Genomic DNA, 25553 nt, shown 5'->3' on the forward strand with positions numbered 1-25553 from the left:
GAAGTCAGCCTGCCTTTATTATCTGTTTTTTTCTGGTAAGACAAAAACCAAGTTGAAAATAACCCAGATAGCAGAAAGATGGAAGGTTCTAGAGAGGTAATAGTGCTGACACTACGGTGGAAAACCTGTTCACCAGAAAGAAAACAAAACCTTTAGGAGATGGATGCAAGATTTCAAGATGAACGGCAGATTGGTGCTTAGTTTAGGGTCATACCATAGTTAACTCCAGATTGTCACCGTGCAGTAGCCCAGTGCGGTAATTAATATCCATAATTATCACCTGAATTGTTAGCCTTCGGTCACTGTGTCATTCTAAATATTCAGGAAAAATATACACCTCAAGTTTCTTTATCTCTCTGGTCTTTTTTTTATGGCATCTTACTATAATGTTTTGATTTTTAAAATCATTTTATAGTCTCATGACATAATTATGTTTACTGAAGTGTGGGAGAGGTTTTATTTTGCTGCTTCCTTTATCTCCTTTCTTTGTCATGGTAAATTATTTCCTCATGTGTTAACTTTGGGGGTATGAGCTTATCTATAGCGGGGAAGAAATTTATAAAGGTTTTATCCTTCTAGGTGTAACCCTACAGAACGGTGTAGTGGAGTAGGCTCACACTGGTTCATGAGAGCTGATTCTTAAGTTTTTAGGAATTTTGCAAGCTGGTTTTTAAATATAGCCATTATTAAAATTTAAATTATATAAACCTGTAATTAAATAAGCTAATTAAAAACAAAGGCAATGAATACTTAAAACTCATTATTTCCTAATTATTTTACTATTCTTTACTGTTACCTCTGCTTTTGAGGTTATTTCTGTTATATCTGTAAAATCAAAATTTTATGTAATGGCACATATGTTTCTTTCCAACTATATGCTCACTGATGGTCATGTAACTTGAAGTTGGCCATGGAGGGAGTATTTATCCCACAGAAATTGGAAAACACTTCAGATCAGGACTTGATATATTGTTTTGCTGTCTAGTCCAGGGATTGGCAAACTTTTCTGTAAAGGGCCAGATAGTAATTCTTGGGGGTTTTGTGGGCCACATATGGTCTCTGTTGCATATTCTTTTTCTTTTAAAATAACTCTTTAAAGATGCAGAAAATATTTGTAGTTTAGGAGCCATATAAAAACAGGTCACATTTGCTGATCTTTGGTCTGAATTTAAGAAAATGATATTGAAAATGTTAGTAATGCAGATGAAACTTAAAAGTATGTTGTATCTATAGCTCTAACATTTGTGAGTGGCACAAAATTGAGCTATCTGATAAGTAAATATTCTTTTAGTACTTGAAAACTGTTCAAGTTACTGATTCAGGAAAGAAGTTACTCATACCAGTGACAAATGACTGATACTTTGACATAAGCCTTTATTGTTTCACTTTTGTCTTATTAACAGAAATGAAAATGAACATGATAATCATGTTGGAACTACATTTGTTCGTTAATGACATAAGCAATTTCTTGGTTGAGTCAGATGGTACTCAGGTATTTATTTGTGGTCTGAGATTAATATGCTCTTTTGTGGTCCTTGTGCAGTAGAATAGATTTATTGAAGTCTGTCCTTTTACTGAAGATGTAGTGCTTTAAGAGTCTTTCTCTTAGGAAGCTTGCCTTTCTTTAGGAAGCTGTCACTTGCACCTTGGACAGCCAGGGCTTCATTCATTTTTCATACTAGAGTGGCACCTAAACCCGAGCACCTTCTTATCAAGATCAACAACCCCTCCTCAAGAGAGCGATAGAGTCCATTTGTTCATAACAGCTTTTGGCTTTTGCTTCTCTGTCTTTGCTTCCTCGGTATTATGCATATATTCTTGTAAACTCAGCTATACATTTTTAAATATTACTGCATTTTATTCAGTATTTTCTTGAAGAAGGTAGATTTTCAGATTTTGCTGGAAGTAGAAGGCATGATTAAACTATCTTTAGCATTTTAAAAGTGTGACAGAAAAGAATACTTGGCCTCGTACGTGTTGGATACCATCAGATTAGGAATCAGTTACCAATACATTGACCTTTATCTTCAAGTTAATTTTTTGTTTCGATCTTAGTAAAAAATTTCTCCAGAAATCGTAACTGAAGTGTGTTCTTAAATTACATATCAATCAATTAAAAACCTTCATATTTGCGACTACTTACCAGTGTAAGAATTTTCTCAATAATGTGTTATCAGGACAAAAAACCAAAAATACAGGAATTCTGAAACTGATATGATAAGATCCTTAACTTCAGTTTTTTGTTAAGCAGTTCTCATTTTCACAAGCAAATACTCATTAAAAATAAAAATTACTACTATCAAATACTATTTTGTTTTACGTGTTGGTATTTCATATAATGTTTCATTTGAAAGAAGAGGTGCAGTTATTAGGCATTCTTTGGTTTTTAGTTAGTAATCTATTAGATTATTTGTTGAATACTTTTTTTTAATGGTTTTATTTATTTTGGGGGGTGGGTGAGTGTGCGCATAAACATAGAAGGGGCAGAGAGAGAAGGAGAGAGAGAATCCCAAGCAGGCTCTGGCTGTAACACAAATCCCAACATGGGGCTCGATCTCACAAACTGTGAGATCATGACCTGAGCCGAAACCAAGAGTTGGAGGTTTAACTGACTGAGCCACCCAGGTGCTCTTGTTAAGTACTTCCTAAATATCAGGCACTTTTTTAAGTTGGGGAATACAAAGGTGAATAAGCTAAATTATGCCCTTGGTGATCTCATAACTTGGTATTAAAATCTCGTGAAACCAAAAATGCTTTTCAGTGCAGTGGGAGCAGTAGGTGTGGGCACAGTAGTCATCTGTGTCTGAGAGTAGAAAAGATTTCACTGAGTAATGAACATAGTTTTAAAGAATGAGTTCATTATATTGGTAAACTGGGGCCATCTCTTATGGATAGAAGAGTGAGGTAGGTAGTATGTTAAAGCACTCTAGCATGAAACAACATACTTTTGGGGGAAATGAATAATTCTATAAAGAGAACCAGTGGTAAGGGATGTGTTTGAGATCTAGTATTTCTGGTGGGCAAGTCTTGCTGTATGAATTACAGGATGATTGACAAATGCAAATGTAGAACAGGTATATAAGTATATAAATTTGTTTTCAGTATACCCAGATAGAATTAATCTTCCTCCTCTCTGTTCATATTAACGTTTATCCTTAATTTAAACAAAACCCATAACCCACTTTGTATGGTAATTTAAATATGTTTTTGACTTCAAGCAGATTTTTGGTGGTCAGACTTATTTCTATAGTTAAATAGATATTTAGTGAATAATTTTTGAATTGTTTTTTTATTTTTAACGTTAGAGAGGAAAAACTGCATTAGTGGCCTTGAAAAATTTTTTTATTACGAATATTCAAAGAAGTTGATCATTTGTCTATAGACCCAATGGCACATTATTTAATGGAAAATACCAAACTAAATAAATAAAAGGCAAAAGGCCAGGTTTCTATTTTAGCTCTGCCTCTAAGCTGTATAACCTTTGAAAATCACTTAACCTTTCCAAGTTTCAGTTCCCAGATCTGGAAAATCAAAGAACTGACTAAGTAATCCTCCAATGTTATTTTCAGCCTGTAATTTTATTATTCAGCTCTTGATAATTACTTGAATGTTAATTTTTTCCATAGCTTTTCATAATCTCAGAGTGTAAAAGGATTTCTCACTTCTGTTTCGAGACATCTGAATTATATTTTGATCTGTTAGCTATACACCTAAACCACCCAAAATGTAAGACTTCTTATGCTATGATTTTTAATGTCTTGACTTAAATATCTTACTTGTAGTGATAATAAATTATGTGATATACAGCTCTTTCAAGATAAATGATGTTTCATTTTCTGATACAGATATTGTTCACGAAAATCTAAAAATGGGATCAGATGGTGAGAGTGACCAAGCTTCTGGGACATCATCTGATGAAGTACAGTCACCTACGGGTGTTTGTCTTAGAAATCGTATACATAGACGGATCTCAATGGAGGTAACCATTTAAAGATAAAAATGTGCCTACATATGTGTGTTTGTGTGTATAAAAACATATACATCAAACACAGTAAATGCCTATTTAAAAATTTTCATGAAGGCAAATGACACTGTAAGAAAGTTTAGTATGGTCTTATGAATATTTCCTTTCTAAATTATATAGTATCCCAAGGCAAGTATACATTAATTATATTTAATGTTCTGCAAAATACACGTAGGGTCTTTGTAAGGGAAATGCGAATTTTCAAAAATACTGGAAATTCAGAATGATACTTTAGCAAAGTTTTCTTTTTAGAAAATATGATTTTAATTATATTTTTGAGGTTCATCTGGATACTTAATACTTTATAAATATTTCAGATTTCAAAATGTATACATAAAATAAGCACCAGCTTTTTTCTTTTTTTTTTTGCTTTATAGCATAAATATGGGTATCATTTCTTTTATGGCTTATCATACCTTCTACTGTCTCAGAAATAATGGATTGTAGAGTACCATTTCTGTAGAACTCTGTTGTATACTTTTGCTTACAGTAAATATGTTTGCATTCAGATGTTATATATAATCAACATGGGTAACTTTGAAACTGTAATAAAACTTGACATTTATTTGTTAATAAATAGTACAGTAGAGCCTATGAATTCAAAAGTGAAAAGCCCTGTCTCTTCCATTTGTAATTATCTACAAACACCTTTTTTCCTTTTTTTTTCTTTTTAAAGGATTTAAATAAACGGTTATCACTGCCTGCAGATATCAGAATACCTGATGGGTATCTTGAAAAGTTGCAGATAAACAGTCCACCATTTGATCAACCAATGAGCCGAAGGTCTCGTAGAGCTTCTTTAGTAAGTTTTTAGTCTCCTATACCTACATCATCCAATCTTCCTTCTTTGATTTTCTAGGTGTAACCATTTTACATTAATTTTTATATTTGATATTTGAATAACTAAATTTTATTAAATTTTCTTTTGAATATTATTGTTTTCCAATTCTTTAAGGGTCTAAAGATGCATATGGAATACAGTTTAAGCTATATTCTGTTTTGTTTTTAGAAAATTTTTTATATATGCTAGATATACAGAATATGTATTAGATATATAAATATATATTGATATATACTAGAGATACAGAAAAGTACATAAACCATAATTACATAGCTCAATGTATTTTTGCCAAGTTAACATACCTGTGTAACCAGTACCTAGATCAGTAAAAGAAAATTCCAAAAATCCCAGAAACCCCATCCTGCCCCTTCTCTGTTCACTTTCTCCTTCTGCTTCCTCAGCTGTAGCCACATTCCTTCCTTCTAATGCCAAAGATTAGGTTTACCCATGTTTCCTATATAATGCTCATAGTTATATTTTAATATCTCAAAAGCCTTTTTAAAATCCTCATTTATGTAAACATTCTTATTTTTAAAATGCTTTTATTTCTGATTATTCATATTTAAACTTTTGAACTTTTAATTATGACTATAAATTATTAAATTACATTCTATCCAAATGTATAAAAATGTATGCAAGTTTATATATATTTTACAATACCCATGGAAAATATACAGTATGTATTCTTTTTTTGGTTGGCCACTTTTGCCCAGTGTTCTGTTCATGTTTTTATCTAGTTTGTTGTGTAGTTGTAGTTCATTTGTTCTTTTTGTTGCCTGGCATTCCATTGTATACTATAGTTTATCTAACTTGATGGACAGTTAAACATTTGGGTTGTTTTTAGTTTTAGGTTATTACCAAATAATGGTTCTGTTATCATTCTTTACCTGTATTTTGGTTAGTACATGTAAGCATTTCTGTTGGGTGCATACTTAGGAGTGGAACTGTCAGATCTGATTGTATGCGTATGTTCAGCTATTTTTTTTTTTTTTAAAGTTTGTTTATTTTTGAGAGAACAAGAACACAAGCGGGGAGGACAGAGACGGATAAGGAGAGAGAGAATCCCAAGCAGGCTCTGCAGTGACAGAGTGGAGCCTGACACAGAGTTTGATCCCACAAACCATGAGATCACAACTGGAGCCGAAATCAAGAGTCGGATGCTCAACCGACTGAGCCACCCAGGCTCCCCTTCAGCTTTTCTCAATACTGTTAAAAGAGTTTCCAAAGTGGTTGTACCAGTTTACACTCCCATCAGCATTTGATAATTTTGTTCTCCTTAGCCAATTTTTGATATGGTCTCTTTTTAAAATTTTTTTTTATTTTTCTGGTCAGTATGTAGTGTTAACTTTCTTGTGATTTTATTTTGTATTTCTCTGACGACTCAGCTGAACAGTTTTTAATGTTTATTGGCCATTTATGTATGCCTGCCTTTGTGATTTAACTGCTGAAGTCTGTCGTCTCCTTTCGTTCTTTTTTTTTTTTATAAATGTTTTATATTTATTCTGAGAGAGAGAGACAGACAGACAGACAGTGTGAGCAGGGGAGGGTCAGAAAGTGAGGGAGACACAGAATCTGAAACAGGCCCTAGGCTCTCAGCTGGCTGTCAGCACAGAGCCCGACGTGGGGCTCAAACCCACGAACCATGAGATCCTGACCTGAGCTGAAGTCGGACGCTTAACCAACTGAGCCACCCAGGTGCCCCTGTCGTCTCCTTTCTTTTGGGTTTTCTGCCTTCTTTTTAAATTGATTTATAGAAATTCTTTATACATTCTTTATAAAAAATCTTTATGAGTTATGTCTTGCAAATGTCTTCCAGCATGTAGCAATTGACCCTTTCAATAGCCACTGCTTTCTGAAAGGTCAGCTTTCCCTATTGCAGGGTCACCTTTGACACAAGTTCAGTTACATTGTATATGTAAGGATCTCTTTTTATGGTTATAGTCTGGTTATAGTGCTATAATAGAGGTACATATAAAATGCTGTGGGACAAAAAAAAAACCAAAAAACAAGTAAAATTGGATGCTTGAGCTGGCTCTAGAAGGATGAGTAGGAATTTGTCATATTGACTTGATAGAAGGATGTTTTAGTTTTTTTGTGAGGGGGGTTTATTTTGAAAAAGAACATTTTTAGGAGGGGCAGAGAAAGAGAATCCCAAGCAGGCCCTGCACCAACAGTGTAGAGTTTGAGGCAGGGCTGTATTTCATGTAGCGTGAGATCATGACCTGAGTCAAAATCAAGAGTCAGACACTTAACACACACCGAGCCACCCAAACACCCTGGTAGAAGAATATTTTCAGCAGAGGAAACTTGATATACTAAAACCCCCAAGTATGAATGTAGGTATGTTGGGAAATTGTAATGGTTATGAAGGGCATATGTGGGATAATATTAAAAAATAGGGCTTGAAAGGATAGGGTATATCCAGACTGTACAAAGCTTTGGCTATTAGGCCAAATACGGAGCCTGAACTTCATTCATCTCATTTAATGGACCTCAGTGGTACTGATTTAAACAAGGGCTGCCATAATCACATTTTTGTTTCTTAAAGTGGCTTCAGGAAAAGTGTAAACAATGTAGAAGGAGAGAAAGACTAAGAGGCAGGATGATGAATTAGGAATTTATTCAAAATTAGGGATGATGTGGCAGTCCCATAGAAATGGGAAGTAGAACCCAGATCCTAGGGACCACATAGAGATAAAATTAGGCAGGAGCTCCGGTATTCAGCTGAACTTTGTGTTTGAAGAAGGAGCAATTGATTAGGATTTCTGGGTTACTAGCAGTTGTTATTCCCCTTTTTATATTTTATATCATGGAATTTTTTATCCACCAAAAACTTCTCTTTTGGTTACATTTCTAAAGAATAAAATTACTTTAGACTATATATAATATAAGCATATTGTTACTTGACATTCATTCATTAATATATAATAAAAGTAAAAAATATAGTGCCAACTTGATTTTGGTACAGGTTTAGGATCGTAGTTTTGCATCACTTTTTAAGCCATTTTTATTTAAATAGCTTTGCCATTTGGTTACCTGATTGAAAGTGTTCTTTGAAAGATTAATTTTTATCAAAAGATTAGTACTTAGGATAAATTTTGGAGTTATCAAATGTTCATATTTAGACTAAAGGTATGATTTAATCACAATGCGATTCTTAAAGCTATTCTTTAAGGGCTTTTTCAGTATACATGAAATTAAGGAAAACAGTGCCCTCTAATGAATGTTAAGTCATGGGATTTTTATTATGGTTGAGTGTTCTACTCATCTTCCTTGGTTTCTAATGTAAAATGGCTAATAGATTTCAATTAATCATGCCAGCTCTGTTTGATTTCTACTAATGCATCCTTTTCATTATTCATCTACCTCGCTAAAGAATGATTTCTTTTGAAGTATATTAGAAAATTATTCTTTGGTACCCTAGATTTCTGTGTAAAAGGGAATGGTTAGGGAATGGATGGAAAGGAGATGGGTAAAGAAAGCTATACTTGACATCTTGTAGAGCTCATATTTCCATGGATAATATACTCTTTAAAAAATATATTTTCAAGATAAAATATAAATTTTAACCTTGTCTTTCTAAAAGTATAAAAGTTTGTTTTCTTATATTCAATAGCAATGCATAACAAATAGAGTAGTAAAAATAACAGAAATCCTCGTTTGAGTAGGAATTAAGGACCAAATCACAATTCATTTCTGAAGAGAGACATACAGTAGGGCTAATTGGTCCTTTAAATTCATGATCATCAGTCTCAAATGAACCTTCACTATTGTTTGGCTACTCTATTTGGTCTTTCTCTGGTTTACCCTTCCCCTCTCTACCCAGATGATTTCTCTTCCTACATGATAAAGATGAGAGAAGTCATCAGAAACCTCCTCATTTTTTGAACAAGTGTGAAAATCGGTCTATACCTATACTCATTCTACTCTTTCCTTATTTTATTTATTTTTTCCCCTAAATTTTTTAAAAAATAGCTTATTGTCAAGTTGGTTTCCATATAACACCCAGTGCTCATCCCCCAAGTGCCCTCCTCCATACCCATCACCCCCATCCCCTCCCCCCACCCCATTTGCCCTCAGTTTGTTCTTGGCATTCAAGAGTCTCTCATGGTTTTAATATAGAGGAATTGTCCTTCTTATCCCATCTCCTCAGGATGCTTTAGAATATTTATAATTGCTGAGGCGCCTAGGTAGCTCACTCGGTTGAGCATATGACTCTTGATTTCGGCATAGTCATGATCCCAGGGTTGTGGGATCAAGCCCTGTGTCAGGTTCTGTGCCGAGCATGGAGTCTGCTTACTATTCTTTCTCTTTCCTTCTGCCCTCCTCCTTGCTCATCCTCTCTCTCTCTTAAAAAAAAAAATTGTCATCTGTATATACATATATTCAGTCTCTTTTAACTGAATTCTTCCTATTTTTATTTTAGAATAGTTTTAGATTTACAGAAAAACTTAATATAAAAAATTCCCATGCACCACATACACAATTACCACTATTATTAACATTTTCCATTATTGTAGTGTGTTTGTCACAACCAAGGAAACCAACATTTGGTACATTACTATTAACTCCACACTATTCATATTTCCCCAGTTTTCTACAAATGTCCTTTTTTTTTTTTTTTTGGTTCCAGTATTCTATCTAGAACATCACATTACATTTAGTTGTCATATTAAAGATATTGGTTATTGGATTGGTGAAGTGCTACTTAATACTCATTTATGATTTATTAGAAATGGATGTTCTAACTCAACATATTTCATTAAACATTAGATTAGAGGAAATCCCATATGCCAATAGTCATGATTCATTATAGCATTGATGTACTTAGAATGATAGAATGATGGCATGTCCCATAGAAATTTGTGAGACTGTTATGTGCAGCTTTAGTAGAAAGTCTGTATATGAAAATTGGCCTCATTATATTGAAATTGTAGGCATTACACATTTACATAATCTGCTTGTTCCTAACAGTGTGTTGGATTCCTCATTCATGGGTTTAGCAGTATACGTCTTATACGGTCTTTTCTTTTTAATTTCTAATAGTAGGTAGAGAAATAGGGTATCAAGTCCTGATGTCTCCAGAAATATAAATATATTATGAAGTGTGGAAGTTAGGCTCAAAGTCCACTAAAAATTTAACTTACCTTTGGCATATTATGTACCAAATTAAGATATCATACTGATGGTAACAGCAGTTTTTGTAAGAAAACTACCAACTAGAATAGAGGTTCTCAGTCTCTTTTCTGCCCTCCACGTTTCTGTCAGTAACATCAACTCTGTAATTATTACAAGGTGGGAAATGGGTATTTGAAAAAATCTCCCTTTGTCCCCAGTGTTTCTTGCATATATGTTCACTTTTAGGATGGCATCTTTAAAACTTTTGCATATACTTCACTTGTTTTTTAGTTCAGACTGTATTGCTAGCATGTTAATGCATCTTAAGAAGGGCACTTTTGATGAGCAGTGGGTGTTATATGTAAATGATGAATCACTGAATTCTACTCCTGAAACCAACATTACAGTATATGTTAACTAACTAAAATTTAAATAAAAACTTGAAGTAAAAAAAAAAAAGACAATTTTATAACTGTGATACAGTGATTATATTAGCAGAGCCAGAGTAATCCAGAAATCTCCTGTAATGCTCAAATATCACGTCCAGGTATTTATATTTTATTAAAATATGAAACTTACTGTTCCATTTCTTTAGCTTTTTTTTTTTACAAAACTTTAAAAATAATCTAATGATGGACCTCAAGTCTGGATTGTGAATCCATGAAAGCAGGAATCATATTTGTTGTCTTCACTATATTCCCAGTACCTAGCATTGTTCTTGGTAAATGTTGAATAAATGAGCTTTGTCCTCTGTCCTCTGAATAATTTCTGTAGGAGAGCATGTCAACAGGCTAGTCATTATTTCTATTGTTAATCTTGTCATGTTCAGCAGATAAAAATGCAAGCAAAATTTTCTAAAAATTCCATTTAAAGATTCAGTAAGTAATATTTAGATGTAATTAATAAAGCCTTGGTTGGAAATTATAAAATGGGAGGTGAGATAAAAAAACTCCTAGTATAGCCCACTAGTATAACTGTGCCTTTTGTCTGAATTTTCTGCCAGCCTGCATGATGAAATTCAGTAATGCTCTTTATCTTATAGATTATTCAAATTTAAATTCAACTTCATAACATAAATATAGTCTAGTATTTACCTCCTTTTTAAAAAGCAGACTTTCAGCTAATGTTAATTTCACTGAATGTCATTCTTTGATAAATGTCTTTGTTATATTAATATTTGGTCCTCTCAGTTTATTTCTTATATACTTTATATGCTATAGTAATTTGTAGGATTTTTATTTTTACAGTCTTGAATTTGTAGTCCACTTAAATACTTTTTAAAGTAAATGTCAATGAGAAAGAATGAAATCTGGCCATTTGAAGCCACGTGGATGGAACTTGAGAGTGTTATGCTGAGCGAAATAAGGCAGAGAAGGACAGATCCATATGTTTTCACGTATAGGTGGATCAGGAAGAACTTAACGGAGGACCATGGGGGAGGAGAAGGGGAAAAACAGTTGGGGAGAGGGAGGCAAACCACGAGAGACTCTTGAATACTGAGAACACACTGAGGGCTGATGGGAGTGGGGGAGAGGGGAAGAGGGGTGATGGGCATGGAGGAGGGCACTTGTGGTGATGAGCACTGGGTGTTATATAGACACCAACTTGACAATAAACTATTTAAGAAAAAAGAAAAAAAATGAAGCAAATGTCAGCATTTTTGTCATAGCCACTGGACCATTGGACCAAAGTGTATTTGATGTTTTAAGGGAATGCTAGTATTTTAATGTAAAAGAATGAATAAAAATATTTCCCACCTCCTGACAGGAAACCGTTTCTAGCTTGCAGTCATATTTTTCTTTGTGGTTTTCATTATTAGAGATGGTATTTTTATTTTTCTCAGGGACATTCATTGTTTTATTTATGTTGGTTTCCATTTATTATCAATATGTTTTTTCCCCTTTGTTAAAGATATGACACAAGATTTAAAATTCGTGGCAAAAGTGAAGTAGTTCTTTATTTGTGAGTGTAATGAATTCTAGAGATAGGTATAAGAAAGGAAATATATTCGACCATAGTTTATGTGACCCTGGCAATTAGCATTTTTTCATAGTTGTAAGATGAAATCTAAATAGACTATAAATAAAACATACTTATGCTAAGAGATTATTTAGGATCAGGTTCACATGTACCAGATAGTGGGCTATTTGCCGCATTTTCTCTTTTAAGGCTAAAAACTGTATTTGTATTTGGAAAGCTACATTATTTATTCTGCATAGTTATTGATAATAGAAAGCAAGGACTGAATATCTGAGTTATATGTAAGACAATACATGCATGGGATGGTATGTGATGGTTCCAGAATCTCATTTTTTTAAAAAAAAATTTTTTTGAAAATATGTTAAAATTTTTTTTTAAAAATTTTTATAGTTTATTTTTGAGACAGAGACAGAGCATGAGTGGAGGAGGGGCAGAGAGAGAGGGAGACAGAATCTGAAACAAGCTCCAGGCCCCGAGCTGTCAGAATAGAGCCTGATGCAGAGCTCGAGCCACGAACTATGAAATCTGACCTGAGCTGAGGTCACACGCTTAACCCACTGAGCCACCCAGGCACCCCCATTAAAATTCTTAAAGAGTGCAAAAAGAAATTTTGCAGTCACCCATTAATACCACTTGTGACCTAGGTTTTTATTAGTTTAGCAAAATTGAATTAAGTACTATTGGACATAAAGTTTTTCTAGTCTTTTAACTTTATATAAATCATAACAAAAGGATAAAAACAATGTTAATGTTATTGTTTTAAAAAACAGTAAAATTTTTTAAAATGATAAAAAAATCTCTTTGAGAGACCTCTGTTAATTTTGGTCTTTCACCTTTGGGCAGTGTATTCCTACTGTTCAAAATGGTAAGTGATGTTAAGTCAAACCATCAAGTATCATTTTTGTTTTATTCAACACCTCTGGAAAAATTACATATTTGAACTTTCAGAGTTGGACTGAATATTTCCTTTCACTGGCTACTTATTTAAGGGCATTAGTACCAGCCTAGGTGAGAAGGAAATCTTTAGATTATTACTTTTTCACTAATTAAAAGGAGTACTAGAAAGCAATTTTAAGAAAATTCTTATTCTCTATTGTTAACTTTTCTGTTTCTGTTGTGTCAGTCCCTGAATTTTCATCTCTGTTTTCTTTTTTCTTAAATCTTTTGTGTTGGGTTTGTTTTGTTTTGCTTTTAAATATTAAGTTTCCATTACATATTTGGGGATATTCCATCTGCCTCATTGATTGACTCTATACAACATTGAGACAAACAGGTTCAGGGTTTAAAAGCAATGGTTTAAAATGGCTTAAAAGAACTCACTTTTAAAGACTTTTAGGGGAGTGTGGAGTATCAGATTTAGACTTACTGCTTCTGGGTGTTTCATGATCCATAATGGAGTGTGGCTTGCAGTTTGCCTTTTTCATTACATTTTGGTTAGAAAACCTGAAATAAATAGTATTTTGTTGTTTGCATGCCTTCCTAGGGACCTTGAAGATTGATGAGTGAAAATGTATCAGAAAAGTACTTATTTTGCAATCTTGTTAAAAAAAATCATGTAGTTGCTTTTATAAAAATCTTAGTATCTTAAAATGCCTGTGCTATCTTAAAATCTCAGGGTCTTAAAACAAAACTTTTTCATAGCAGAATGTTAACCAATCTATATAGAAAAAACGGTTTGGCAGTTTTAATTGTGAACTTTGGGGGTGCCTGGGTGTCTCAGGCAGTTGAGTGTCCGACTTACCCTCAGGTCATGATATCAGGGTTCATAAATTCAAGCCTCACATCAGGCTCTGTGCTGACGGCTCAGAGCCTGGAGCCTGCTTCAAATTCTGTGTCTTCCTCTCTGCCCCTACCCAACTCATGCTATGTCTCTCTCTTTCTCAAAAACAAACACTAAAAAAATTTTTTTTAATAAAAAATAAAAATTTAANTATTTTAAAATTTGACAGATGTCCAACAATTTAATTATAATTGATTTTTTCTATTTTAAGACACTCTTTAGAGCAGGAAAGTTTCAGAAATTAAGGAAGAAGGGTTCCAGGTTCGCTCAGTGCTAGAGCATGTGACTCTTGATCTTGGGGTCGTGAGTTCAAGCCCATGTTCGGTGTGGAGCTTACCTTAAAAAATAAAGTATACTTCTAAAAAATAATAATATTTATAAAAAGGATACTGAGGAAGAAATGAATTGAAATTTTAAGAATACTAAATTTATAATTGTTTGTTTTCAGTCAGAAATTGGGTTTGGAAAAATGGAAACCTATATCAAATTGGAAAAACTTGGAGAGGTAAGTAAATACTTATCTTAAAAATATAAGACATGTTCATTATCTAAACTCCACAATCAGTCCACAGTTTTTACCAACCTAGTAAAAAAAAGATTTAAGCACTATTGTCTAAAAGATTGTATGTTGTACTGAAAGGCAACTGAATTTTAGAAGGAAAAAAACCTTGCATTCTTGAAATTATACCATCAGTTTGAGAGGAAATGAGTATTTTTTATAGCTTGTAATTTTCTATTGCAGCATAAAATATTGTGCTTTCTTGGTAACAAAATAACCATCTATTTGTTAGCAGTCTACTCTCTGTGCTGTCATGTGGGAAATTGCATGAGTTCAGACCTGTGAAAAATCAAAATATTATCTCTAAAGATGAAGACACATGTCATTGAAGGTTAAAGAAATTTTTGGCTGATAAGACTTTGGTTTTCTTGAACTTGGTACTAGTATTGACTAATTTTGAAGTGGTTTCCTCTCAGAGGGAGAAAGGGCAAGGCAGAAGTAATGGAATTAGCTAATCAGGAAGCCTTAAGAGAGTTTGAGGACTATGATAGAAGAAATCTGTAGAATATAGTTGTTGATTAAGAGAGATGGAATGTACAAAAATTCTGATAAGTCTGAGAACCGATAAAATTTTTCTCATGTGGCAGGGTGCCTGGGTGGCTTAGTCGGTTAAACGTCCGACTTTTGCTTGGGTCATGATCTCGCGGTTCGTGGGTTCCAGCCCCGTGTCGGGCTCTGTGCTGACTACCAGCTCAGAGCCTGGAGCCTGTTTCGGTGTGTGACTCCCTCTCTCTCTGACGCTCCCCTGCTCACGCTGTCTCTTTCTCTCCTAGAAATAAATAAAACATTAAAAAAAAAATTTTTTTCTCATGTAGCAATATGTTAGTACATTTTCAATTTTCAGTTAATATGCTCAGTTAATTGCCTCCAAGTTCACATACCATTGCATGTAGAGTGCCTTGGATTCTGAAGCTATTGATCCAGTTGTTAATCTATACGAAGTACAAAAACTAAGTTAAATATTCTCCCTGTGTTTTCATACATTGAGGGACTCCATAGGGCCATAGGAATATAGAGACTGCATATTATAGTGAAAGTCCTCTTAGCTGTAAAAAAAAACTAATACTAATCATTATAGAGTTTTCCTTACAAAATGGAATTTAACGTACACTTCTAAATTAGGAATTTGTTAGGGCTCTTTATAGATTCTATAGGTAGATTCTTATGATATTTTGATGTGTCACATTGTGATATGATATTTTATAGGGTACATATGCAACAGTATATAAAGGAAGAAGTAAATTGACAGAGAATTTGGTGGCATTAAAAGAGATCCGGTTGGAACATGAAGAAGGTGCACCTTGCACAGCTATAAGAGAAGGTAAAATTTGATCTTTATGAACAAAATGGATAAGAGAGTTTATATAGAATTTACATAGATTTAAAACCAAAGTTTTATACTAAGAGTTTATTCTTTATAAGTAAAAACAGCTCAGATATAGAAATAGTAGATGACTGGGAGATGTATTTAGACCTTAAAACTGGTATTTAATTAAGGCAAATTATTTAACATAATTATATTGTGTAGCTCATAGTGAAATACTATGAAGTCATTAATTATTGTCATAGGTAAATATTTGACATTGGGAAATCACATATATTGTCTATGGGAAAAAAGCAATTATGAAATAGTATATACCGAATGTAATAGTATGATACTTTTTTTTTTTTTTTTTAAAGGTTAATTATCCAGGGGTGCCTGGGTGGGTCGGTTAAGCTTCCAACTCTTGGTTTCAGCTCAGGTCATGATCTCATCGTTCGTGAGGTTGAGCCCTGTGTCATGCTCTGCACTTATAGCATGGAGCCTGCTTGGGATTCTTTCTCCATCTCTCTACCTCTCCCCTGCTCATGTGCATGGGTGCTCTCTCTCTCTCTCTCTCTCTCTCTCTCTCTCTCGCTCTCTCTAAAGAAATAAACATTAAAAGAAAAAAAAGTGAAAAATTCTGTATCTTTAAGAAAAAAAAAAAAGAATAAAAAGATTATCCAGAAAATGCTTGAGGAAACTGATTAGAAATTTGGAAGGAAAAAAATTGGTACTTTCAACTATATCTAAATCTTAGAAGTCTCAGTAACTTGGTATTTGAGAAAAAACAGATGTTATGGAGAATATTATTGTAACATAGGGGACAATTGTCTGGCTACCACAGACTGAATAATTGACTTTCTTTTCTGTTTTGCAGTTTCACTATTAAAGGATCTAAAACATGCAAATATAGTAACCTTACATGACATTGTTCATACAGATAAATCTTTGACTCTGGTATTTGAATATCTGGTAAGAAATTTAACAAAAATTCAGTGTGTTTTTGCTATACTAAAACATAGGAAATTGAGTTTTTAACAGCTCCAGGGCATTATTGCTTAGTTATCAGTATTTAATTAAATTATGTGTTGTATATTCAATGTCTTTCCTCAAAAAACAAACAAACAACACTTAAAAATTAAATAATACTAAGTAAATCATTCCTGCCTCTGGGAAGTATGTGTCACTTAGTAAAATACTGTATTTTTTCAGGATAAAGATCTAAAACAGTACATGGATGACTGTGGAAACATCATGAGTATGCACAATGTAAAGGTATGTTTTAGTGTGTCATTTTAAGTTTTGTTTAAATAGCCCTTATATTTTCCAAACATAGAAACTAACAGGAATATATAGAAACCGTAATTTTAGGGTTTTCAAAACATAAATATGTAGTGTGTGGAGACTGCTGCTTAGAACTTCTTTAGGCTTGTTGTTCCCCTCCTGTGCTGACTTATCCTTAATGTTCTAATACTATGTTTTCCACCTACAAGTAAACCGAGGGTATATTCTTAGATCCTCTGTACTTGAGGCTCTTTTTTGTCAACTCCATAGAATCGAAGACCTTCTGTGTTCTACATCCCTTTTTCCACCAAAATCTAGGAATTGCTTTTTTCAGAGAGTCATTCAGAGCTCTACTGTGCTAATTTCCTTTTCTGAATCATAGCAGATTTTGAAGGCTGAGTAGGAGGTGCAGAAAGTAAAGTACCCAGAGGGTGGGTGATAGAAGCTGGTTTAGGTTATTTTTATAGCGTGTAATCTGCCAGGGCTGTTCGGCACCATCCTCTTTGACACCTCAGAATTTTTATAAAACCACCAGTTCCATTCCCTTATTGAAAAGACACTGTCCCAGATCAGGTATTTTTGGTGGGTGGGGTAGAGGTTGGTTAGTTGTTTTGCCAGAATATCATAATCAAACTGCAAGCCATAGTAGGCCTGTAAGATTATGAGGGTATATTTTATATTATTTTAAATCATTTTCTATAACAAATGGACTTTTACTATAGGAACAAAGCTTCACTTTTTTTTTAATATTTATTTTCATAGAAATTGTCAGACTGGAAAATAGATGCTTCAAATAGAATAATAAATTATAAAATTCAGAAAAGTATATAACGAAAGGCTTTGTACTTAAGGATGCATTTTTTTTCTTTGACTATTATAGGACTGTTTTTTGTTTACCATAGCATGCTTACCAAAGTATATCTTATCATTTATTTGTAAGATTAATTTCTGTTTGTTTCTGTAGCTGTTTTTGTACCAAATTCTACGTGGTTTGGCATATTGCCACAGAAGAAAGGTATTGCACCGAGACTTGAAACCACAGAACCTTCTGATTAATGAAAAAGGAGAATTAAAGCTAGCAGATTTTGGTATGGAATGTATGAGATATTTATAAATAGTTCCAGGTGGTTAAGTTTATAAGAACAGCTGTTGACATTGTGTGATTGCATTTATGTGAGTTTGGAAATTTTCTCTGTAGCCCATGGAATAAACTATTTGACAGAACTTAGGTAGGTGAGTTATGTTCACGAATGCTAAAAGGCCTCTGTTCTCAGATGTGGACCCGTCGTCCTGAGACCCTTCTAGGGCATATATCCAAAGGTATCTGTCGTCAAAACTACATGTTTACTTGCCTTTTCCATTGTGTCAGTATTTGCAGTGATAATCCAAAAGCAATAAGGAGTGGAGCTACTAATGTCTTAGTTTAAATAAAGGCAGTGGCACCTAATTGTACTTACTAGTCATTGTGTTCTTCACCAGTATACATTTGTAGGAAAAAAGTGTGCTTTCCATATAAAAAGGTATTTGATGAAGCACTAAAATTTATTAATTTTATTAAACCTCCAGCTTTACATGTCTTTTTAGTATTTTATGTGATGAAATGAGAAGTATACATAAATGTACACAGAAATACTCTGTCTCAAGGAATAGTACTTGTGTGACTATCTGAGTTCAAACTGAACTAACCCGTTTTTTCAAGGAACATCATTTTTACTTTGTCAGTATGGGTGCTCAGACTTAGATATATTTGGCAGACATTTTCTTGGAAATGAAGTGAACCTATCATTTCAAGGAAAACAACATATTTCTTGCCAGTAGGAAGGTTTGAGTTTTCAAGCAAACATTAGATTTTGGAAATTTGGACCTGCCACATTGAGCTTGATACTTTTCCTGATATTTAAAAACTTTACTGGTGATGAGATCAGTGGTGATATTAACAAATATGAGGGTTTTGTTTTTTTTTTTTTGATGTGCTAAAAGAAATATGTAAACATTTGGAATATCTGTAAAACCTAAGGAATCAATATGTTCCAGATGACTAGTATTTATATATTATACAATCATGCCTGGGTAAAAGATCCAGTGAGAGTGGAAGACAGACCAATGAATTTTAATGTAACCAGAGTATGAGAAGTTTACTCATATAATTTCAGTTACCATCTAATCTTTAAGAAACTAAATCTGATTCAGTATTCAAGAAGAATATGCACAGAAAGGCTTTTTAAATGTTTTTCCTCTTTCCAGCTTTATTTCTGTATGAGATCTGCTTCTCTTCATATACTTCAAACAAAGCAACATATCACAACAGATTGAATGTAAAAGCAGATGTGAGGATCTAAGAGTCTTCTTTTAAAATAGACTACAAAAATATAAAACAAGGCCATTTGTACTAATTTTTATTTTCCTGTAGAAAAAATCTTTTTCATAGAAAATTTATGTTAATATGTAATGAATGGTGTTGTTAAATGAGTAAGTTTTAAATTTTTCTCCGTTTTTCTAAAATGGCAAATATCAATAATCTATATAAATAAAAGGGCTTTGCATCTTCACTAATTTTAAATTATAATGAAAGGAGTCCTGAGACTAAAGAGTCTAAAAGCCACTACCAAAAAGGGGTTCTTTAATATGTCTGTCACCATGATTTTGAATTTATTTATATGCTTATTAACTAATTAATGCTTAAATAATAGCTGTTTGTCTCGCTCTGTTTAGCTAATCCAGTTTTAATGAAACTACATATTCTTTTTGCTTCGAAGAAGTAAACTTTGTTATATTAAAGAAATTTTGTATAGTAGCTTTATTTTTTATTATTATTTTTTGATATTCTACATTTTGAGAGTTTCTGTACTCTTGGTTTTGAAAATCCGGTGCAGGGTCGCCGGAGTGGCTCTGCTAGGTAGGCATCTGACTTCGGCTCAGGTCATGATCTTACAGTTAGTGAGTGTGAGCCCCACGTCAGGCTCTGTGCTAACAGTTCAGAGCCTAGAGCCTGGAGCCTGCTTCCGATTCAGTGTCTCCCTCTCTTTCTGCCCATCCCCTACTTGTGCTCTATCTCTCTAAAAATGAAATAAACATTAAAAAATTTTTTTCTTTAAATAATAAAAGCTAGTGCAGTTTTCACAATTAACATTTATCATTTTTCATAAGTGATTATAGTTTACTTTTGGAGTATTGGATTAAATTTGGCAATTTTAAGTCTTTCAAGTATTGCTTTGTTAACAATAGATTAAAAATTCACTAAGTGGTGAGTTCAGGAAATGCCTATGCTTTTCCTCATTTAACACTTTACTAGTTTGTTTGAAAGTAGTTGATATTTATTTTTCCTTCCTTAAAAAGGAAATGGTTAGGTCACATGTATTTAACAAGAAATTACAAGATATTTGCATATGCTCACATAGGTTGTATAGTCTTGGTCACAGTTTTGTTGTTGCGTTCCTTATAATTATTTTCTCTGTCTTTCATTCTGTCTTTTTTTGGCCAAAGTGCATTTACTGCTCCTTGTTCCTTAATCCCAAAATGAACAGCAGTGATAGAGAAACCCTGATTGGCTATTATAAATGCAAGAAAAAAGTCAAGGGCCATAAAAATTTACTTTTTTGGAAGAGTGCTTTAAATTTTGCTTCTGACCAAGCAGACCAAGCAAATTTTATCTTTTCACAGACCAACAAGAAATTCTGATTATTCCGTGAGTTCATACAATCCATTTTGTCTCTGCTTTTAGTTATTTATTTTTTATTGGTTGAGTAGTAAATATACTTAAGGACATCAAGTAAAGGAGGGTCATATAACTTTGAGTATTGTTTTGGTTTTGGTTTTTTGTTAAAAAAATTTTTTTTAATGTTTATTATTTTTGAGAGAGCAAGCAAGCATGAGCAGAGAGGGGCAGAGAGCGAAAGGGAGACACAGAATCTAAAACAGGCTCCAGGCTCTGAGCCATCAGCACAGAGCCCACTCGAACTCTGGAATGGCGAGATCAGGACCTGAGCCAAAGTCAGATGGATGCTTTAACCAACTGATCCACCCAGGAGCCCCGAGAATTGTTTTGTAAATTGTTTGTGATCTCTGTGAAAATTCTATCCTTTTTCCTGTGATGGGTGAAATTCAGATCAAGGAAGTACTAATAGAGACAAACATTTCATTTGTAATAGAAAATGACTTGTATAATTATACCATATCACAGTTAATTTGGTTTGGAAGAGATTATTTTGTTTCATGCCGGTACTGAAATTCTAATTGTGAACCAGGAGACTATTTGAACAAGTACCATAGTTCAGAATTCTCTCAGGAACAGGAGAGTAAGGTATTGAGGAAACTATAACTTGCAGTTGCTTTGATGCTATATATACAGATGTAGAATAAACAAACTTGTAGCCCTGTCCTTTGCCCCTAAATAACCCACTATGAATATCAGAAAGAGAAGTTAGAAAGTTGCCCCCATCTTGCTAATTAGAAAGTTGGTAGGAAAGTAATTTGTTGAACTTACTTTACCAAGTTGGGTTGGCAGAGTAAGACTTGTAATTAAATAAGATAATGTCAACATTGATCCAGTTACACCCTGTAGCTGTTATACTAAACAAAAATAGTTTGAGTGCTGCTTAATTATTAAAATTCGTATTTTTATTTGACTTTGTCCAGTTTATGAAGTATTGAATTCCTTTTGTGTCATTTTTCTTATTTAATGTTTCAATAAAATATATAAAGTTATACATAAAGAAATGAGTTATTTGAAATAAACTATATGTTAGAATAAATTTATATTTCTTTTCCTATCTATTAAAGTTGCTTCTTAAAGTGATTAGAATTTGGAGGCTTAAGAGTAGTTTTTACAGCTCTCATGCCAATAGCTCAAGAGATAAAGTTGTGAACTCTTGCCTTTGTTTTTAGATAATCAGTGAATTCCACTTTAAATTGGCAAAGGAATGGCATTTACATTAATAATTAATAAATTAATAATATCCAAAGGCAGCGTGGTCCATGTTACTTACAATTATCCTTATATATAACTTAAGGTACACAGCAGCAGTGTAATTTATTCCAAGAAAAGTAAAGTTGGTATAGCAAAAGAAAATTGGACTCGGGTTTAAAAAAGTAACAAAAGCCTATAGCTATAAAAGGTAAAATTGTTTATCTCTGTGTCATTGACCTGTTTTGCTTTAATTCCAATTAATTTTGGAAATAATTTTGGCATCATGAATCATAGAAGTAAAGTATCTTAAGCTTAGATTAACCCAGGCATTGTATCAAATGCATTCACATGCATAAAAGTAAGCATAGGCTCTGATTGTGGAATTGTTACTACTTAATTACATAAGGATTTGCTGACCCAAGACCATTCATACTCAAGAAAAATTCATAAAACTGATTTTGTTAAACTTGAGGAAACTACAGAGTACAGCTATCTTGGGCATGCTTGTGACTGGAGTCATGTTGAGGATATGGGCTGGGGAATCTGTGATAGTCAGTTCTTAATTGTTTTCTTTTCCCTTTGAAGGGCTAGCCAGAGCCAAGTCGGTTCCCACAAAGACCTACTCAAATGAAGTCGTTACACTGTGGTACCGGCCACCTGATGTGCTTCTTGGTTCCTCAGAGTACTCAACACAGATTGACATGTGGTAAATATATGCACATGTTATTGCCATTTATAACCTTGAAAGAATATAGCCGTTAGCCTAGGGCATACTGGTAGATATCTGACTTTTAAGACGATAATATTTTAAAGAGCCATAATATAAGAATAAGCGTTCTGACACATGAAGGGCGCCTGGGTGACTCAGTCAGTTAAGCATCTGACTCTTGATTTCAGCTCAGGTCATGATTTCATGATTTGTGGGATCGAGCCCAGCATTGGGCTCTACACTGACATCATACAGCCTACTTGGGATTCTCTCTCTCCCTCTCTCTCTGCCCCTGTTCCACTTACACTCTCAAAATAAATAAATAAACAAACAACAACAAAAAAAGAGTTCTGACATATGAGTAAGATCACCTAGGTTTAAATACCACTTCTCCCACTTGAAACTATATAATAACCTTATTCAAATTACTGACCTCAGATGAAAGGAGAATAGTAACAATAACTACTTTAAAAGGCTGTTCTGTGGATAATGTTAAGACTATTGAGTGAATACATATAAAGCACTTAGAAGAGTGTTAAGTACATAGCAGATTAAAACAAAAGTATTCACATCATCATTTAATATTCATCAAAATCCACTTGGCCTTAAGTTGACCTAAAAGTAATAAAATAGTGTAGCCATCTTCCTCATATCCCACTTTGATCAATATGTTCCTTTACTCAAATACCTTTGCTGCTTCCCCTTTCATTACCTACAGAGTAAGGTACAATTCTTCAATCTGATACTTCATGATCTCTATAAAACATCTCTAAACTATCTTTTCCAACTTACTTCAGACTGTTCCTCTATATAAATGTTCCCTTTTAGCAAGACTACTCACTATATCTCAACAATAACCTGGGCTTTCCTAACTTTGTTCTTGTGGTCCAACCAGTCCACCTGCCTGGAATGACTACTCTGCTTTCTGTGCCTAGGAACCTTCAGAACATAGCTTTTCATAAATCTTGACTACAACCTAGCCTCCAGTGATAGTTCCTTCCTCTGAAATGTGGTAACATTTATTGCCTATATCATGTAATGATAAATCATATACATGGGTTGAACAATTCTACATAATTTTTTGTATAACATTTAAAAAAATTTTTAACATTGTGGTAAAATATACATAATGTAAAATTTACAGTTTTAACCAGTTTTAAATGTATGGGTCTTTGGCATTAAGTACACTCATATTGTTGTGCAACCTTCACCACTCCAGAATGTTTTTCATCTTGCAAAACTTAGCTTCCATACCAATTAGACAACTGTCCATTTCCTCCTCCTTCCAGCTCCTGGCAACCACCATTCTACTTTCTGTCCCACTTGAAATTGACATGTCTAAGCACCTCATATAAGTAGAATCACAGTATTTGTCCTTTTGTGACGGGCTTATTGCACATAGCATAAATGTCTTCAAGTGTCATCCATGTTGTAGAGGTACTTGACTTAATTTTATGTGTCAGAATTTCTTTCATTTTTAAGACTGAATACTCATTGTATGTTCATGCTACATTTTGTTTATCCATTTGTCAGGGACATTGGGCTATTTCTGCCTTTTGGCTCTTGTGAGTAATGCTGCTGTGGGTATGGCAAATATATCTTTGATTCTGTGCTTTCCGTTCTTTTGGGGATTTGCTTAGGAGTGGGAATGCTGGATCATATGGTAATTCTATTTTAAATTATTTTGAGGGACTACCATACTGTTTTCCATAGTGACTCCATCATTGTAACTTTTTGTATAACATTTTAATATGTAAAATTTTATATACAATGGCTAGATTGTGAATCCTTTAGTGGAAGGAACTGTGTCTTAAGTATATTGACACAGATTCTAGAAGATAGTATTTCATTTACTGAATCTCCATCCATTCTTTTTACTTCTCATATACACATAACACACACACTACCTTGCACCTACATGTTCTATCACCGCTTCCTGCATAAAAACATCTTGGATTAGGTGGCTCAGTTGGTTGAGCGTTCAACTCTTGATTTGGGCTCAGGTCATGATCCCAGGGTTTTGGGATCGAGTCCTGTGTCAGGTTCCTCACTGAGCATGGAGCTGGCTTGGGAGTCTTTTCCTTCTCTGCCCCTCTTTCCCACTTGCATTCTGTCTCTCTCTCAGGTAAAAATCAACAACAACAAAAAATCTCTAATCATTTGTTTCTCCCTATCTCTACCTACTACCTATGACATAATGAGCATTAAATCACTGTTAGCTATAATTAGTGTTATTCTCTAAGGGTCATGCAGAGGAAAGCTGGACATTTTAAAGGAGATGGAGCAATTGATATCGCAATGTGGAAGTTGAGACAAATAGGATAAATGTTAACAAATTAGTTTAGTTGTAGCTGAAAAAATCTGTGCAGGAGGTTTTCCATCAGGCTAATATAAAATTCTACAGAAAGGCAATCTTAAGGAAAAGATAATTGTACTTCTTAATACGTAAATAGATTGCTCATCACTTTTTTATGATATATTTTAAAGGGGTGTTGGTTGCATTTTCTTTGAAATGGCTTCTGGAAGACCTCTGTTCCCAGGATCAACTGTGGAAGATGAACTGCACTTGATTTTCCGACTGCTAGGTAACAGAAATACTTTCCCAGTAATTTGTTACCTACAATTGACTAGCTAGATAAGACTATATATTTTAAAGTTTGGTACTGAGACTAACATAAATATTTGTTATAAGAATTATAATTAGTTGGGGCGCCTGGCTATCTCAGTCAGTATGGGGTGTGTGACTCTTGGTATCTAGGTTATGAATTCGAGTCCCACATTGAGTGTAGAGATTACTTAAAAGCTGAAAAAAACAGTACTGATTAAAAATAAAAAAGAATTATAATTAGCATAAAGATGGAGCCTTCTAGGTAACTTCATTTACTGAATTCTGTCTTCGCAATAAAAATATTATGAAAGAACAGAGAAGATAAATATTGCAAATTGACCATTAGCATATTAATAGGAAATATTTGTAGGTTAAATGTCAGTTGGGCAGCATCATTTCTATGGTATCATTGCATAGTCCAAAAAAAAAGTCCATATGTGT

The 25553-nt window shown here is 33.7% G+C and overlaps 1 protein-coding gene across 4 annotated transcripts in view; it reads left to right on the forward strand.

Moving 5' to 3' along the window:
- The window catches only part of CDK17 (cyclin dependent kinase 17), a 111600-nt gene that overhangs the window by 78011 nt on the left and 8036 nt on the right, over nt 1-25553 (forward strand). For all 4 annotated transcript variants that reach the window (XM_077772212.1, XM_077772211.1, XM_077772210.1 and 1 more), the window contains exons 4-12: nt 3846-3979; nt 4701-4826; nt 14192-14248; nt 15509-15623; nt 16483-16577; nt 16818-16880; nt 17854-17977; nt 22381-22501; nt 24992-25089. In XM_077772212.1, coding sequence (XP_077628338.1) covers nt 3846-3979; nt 4701-4826; nt 14192-14248; nt 15509-15623; nt 16483-16577; nt 16818-16880; nt 17854-17977; nt 22381-22501; nt 24992-25089 — 933 coding nt within the window. The remainder of the gene's footprint in view (nt 1-3845; nt 3980-4700; nt 4827-14191; nt 14249-15508; nt 15624-16482; nt 16578-16817; nt 16881-17853; nt 17978-22380; nt 22502-24991; nt 25090-25553) is intronic.

Source organism: Crocuta crocuta, unplaced genomic scaffold (assembly GCF_008692635.1).
Source record: "Crocuta crocuta isolate KB4526 unplaced genomic scaffold, BGI_CrCroc_1.0 scaffold216, whole genome shotgun sequence".
Taxonomy (NCBI): domain Eukaryota; kingdom Metazoa; phylum Chordata; class Mammalia; order Carnivora; family Hyaenidae; genus Crocuta; species Crocuta crocuta.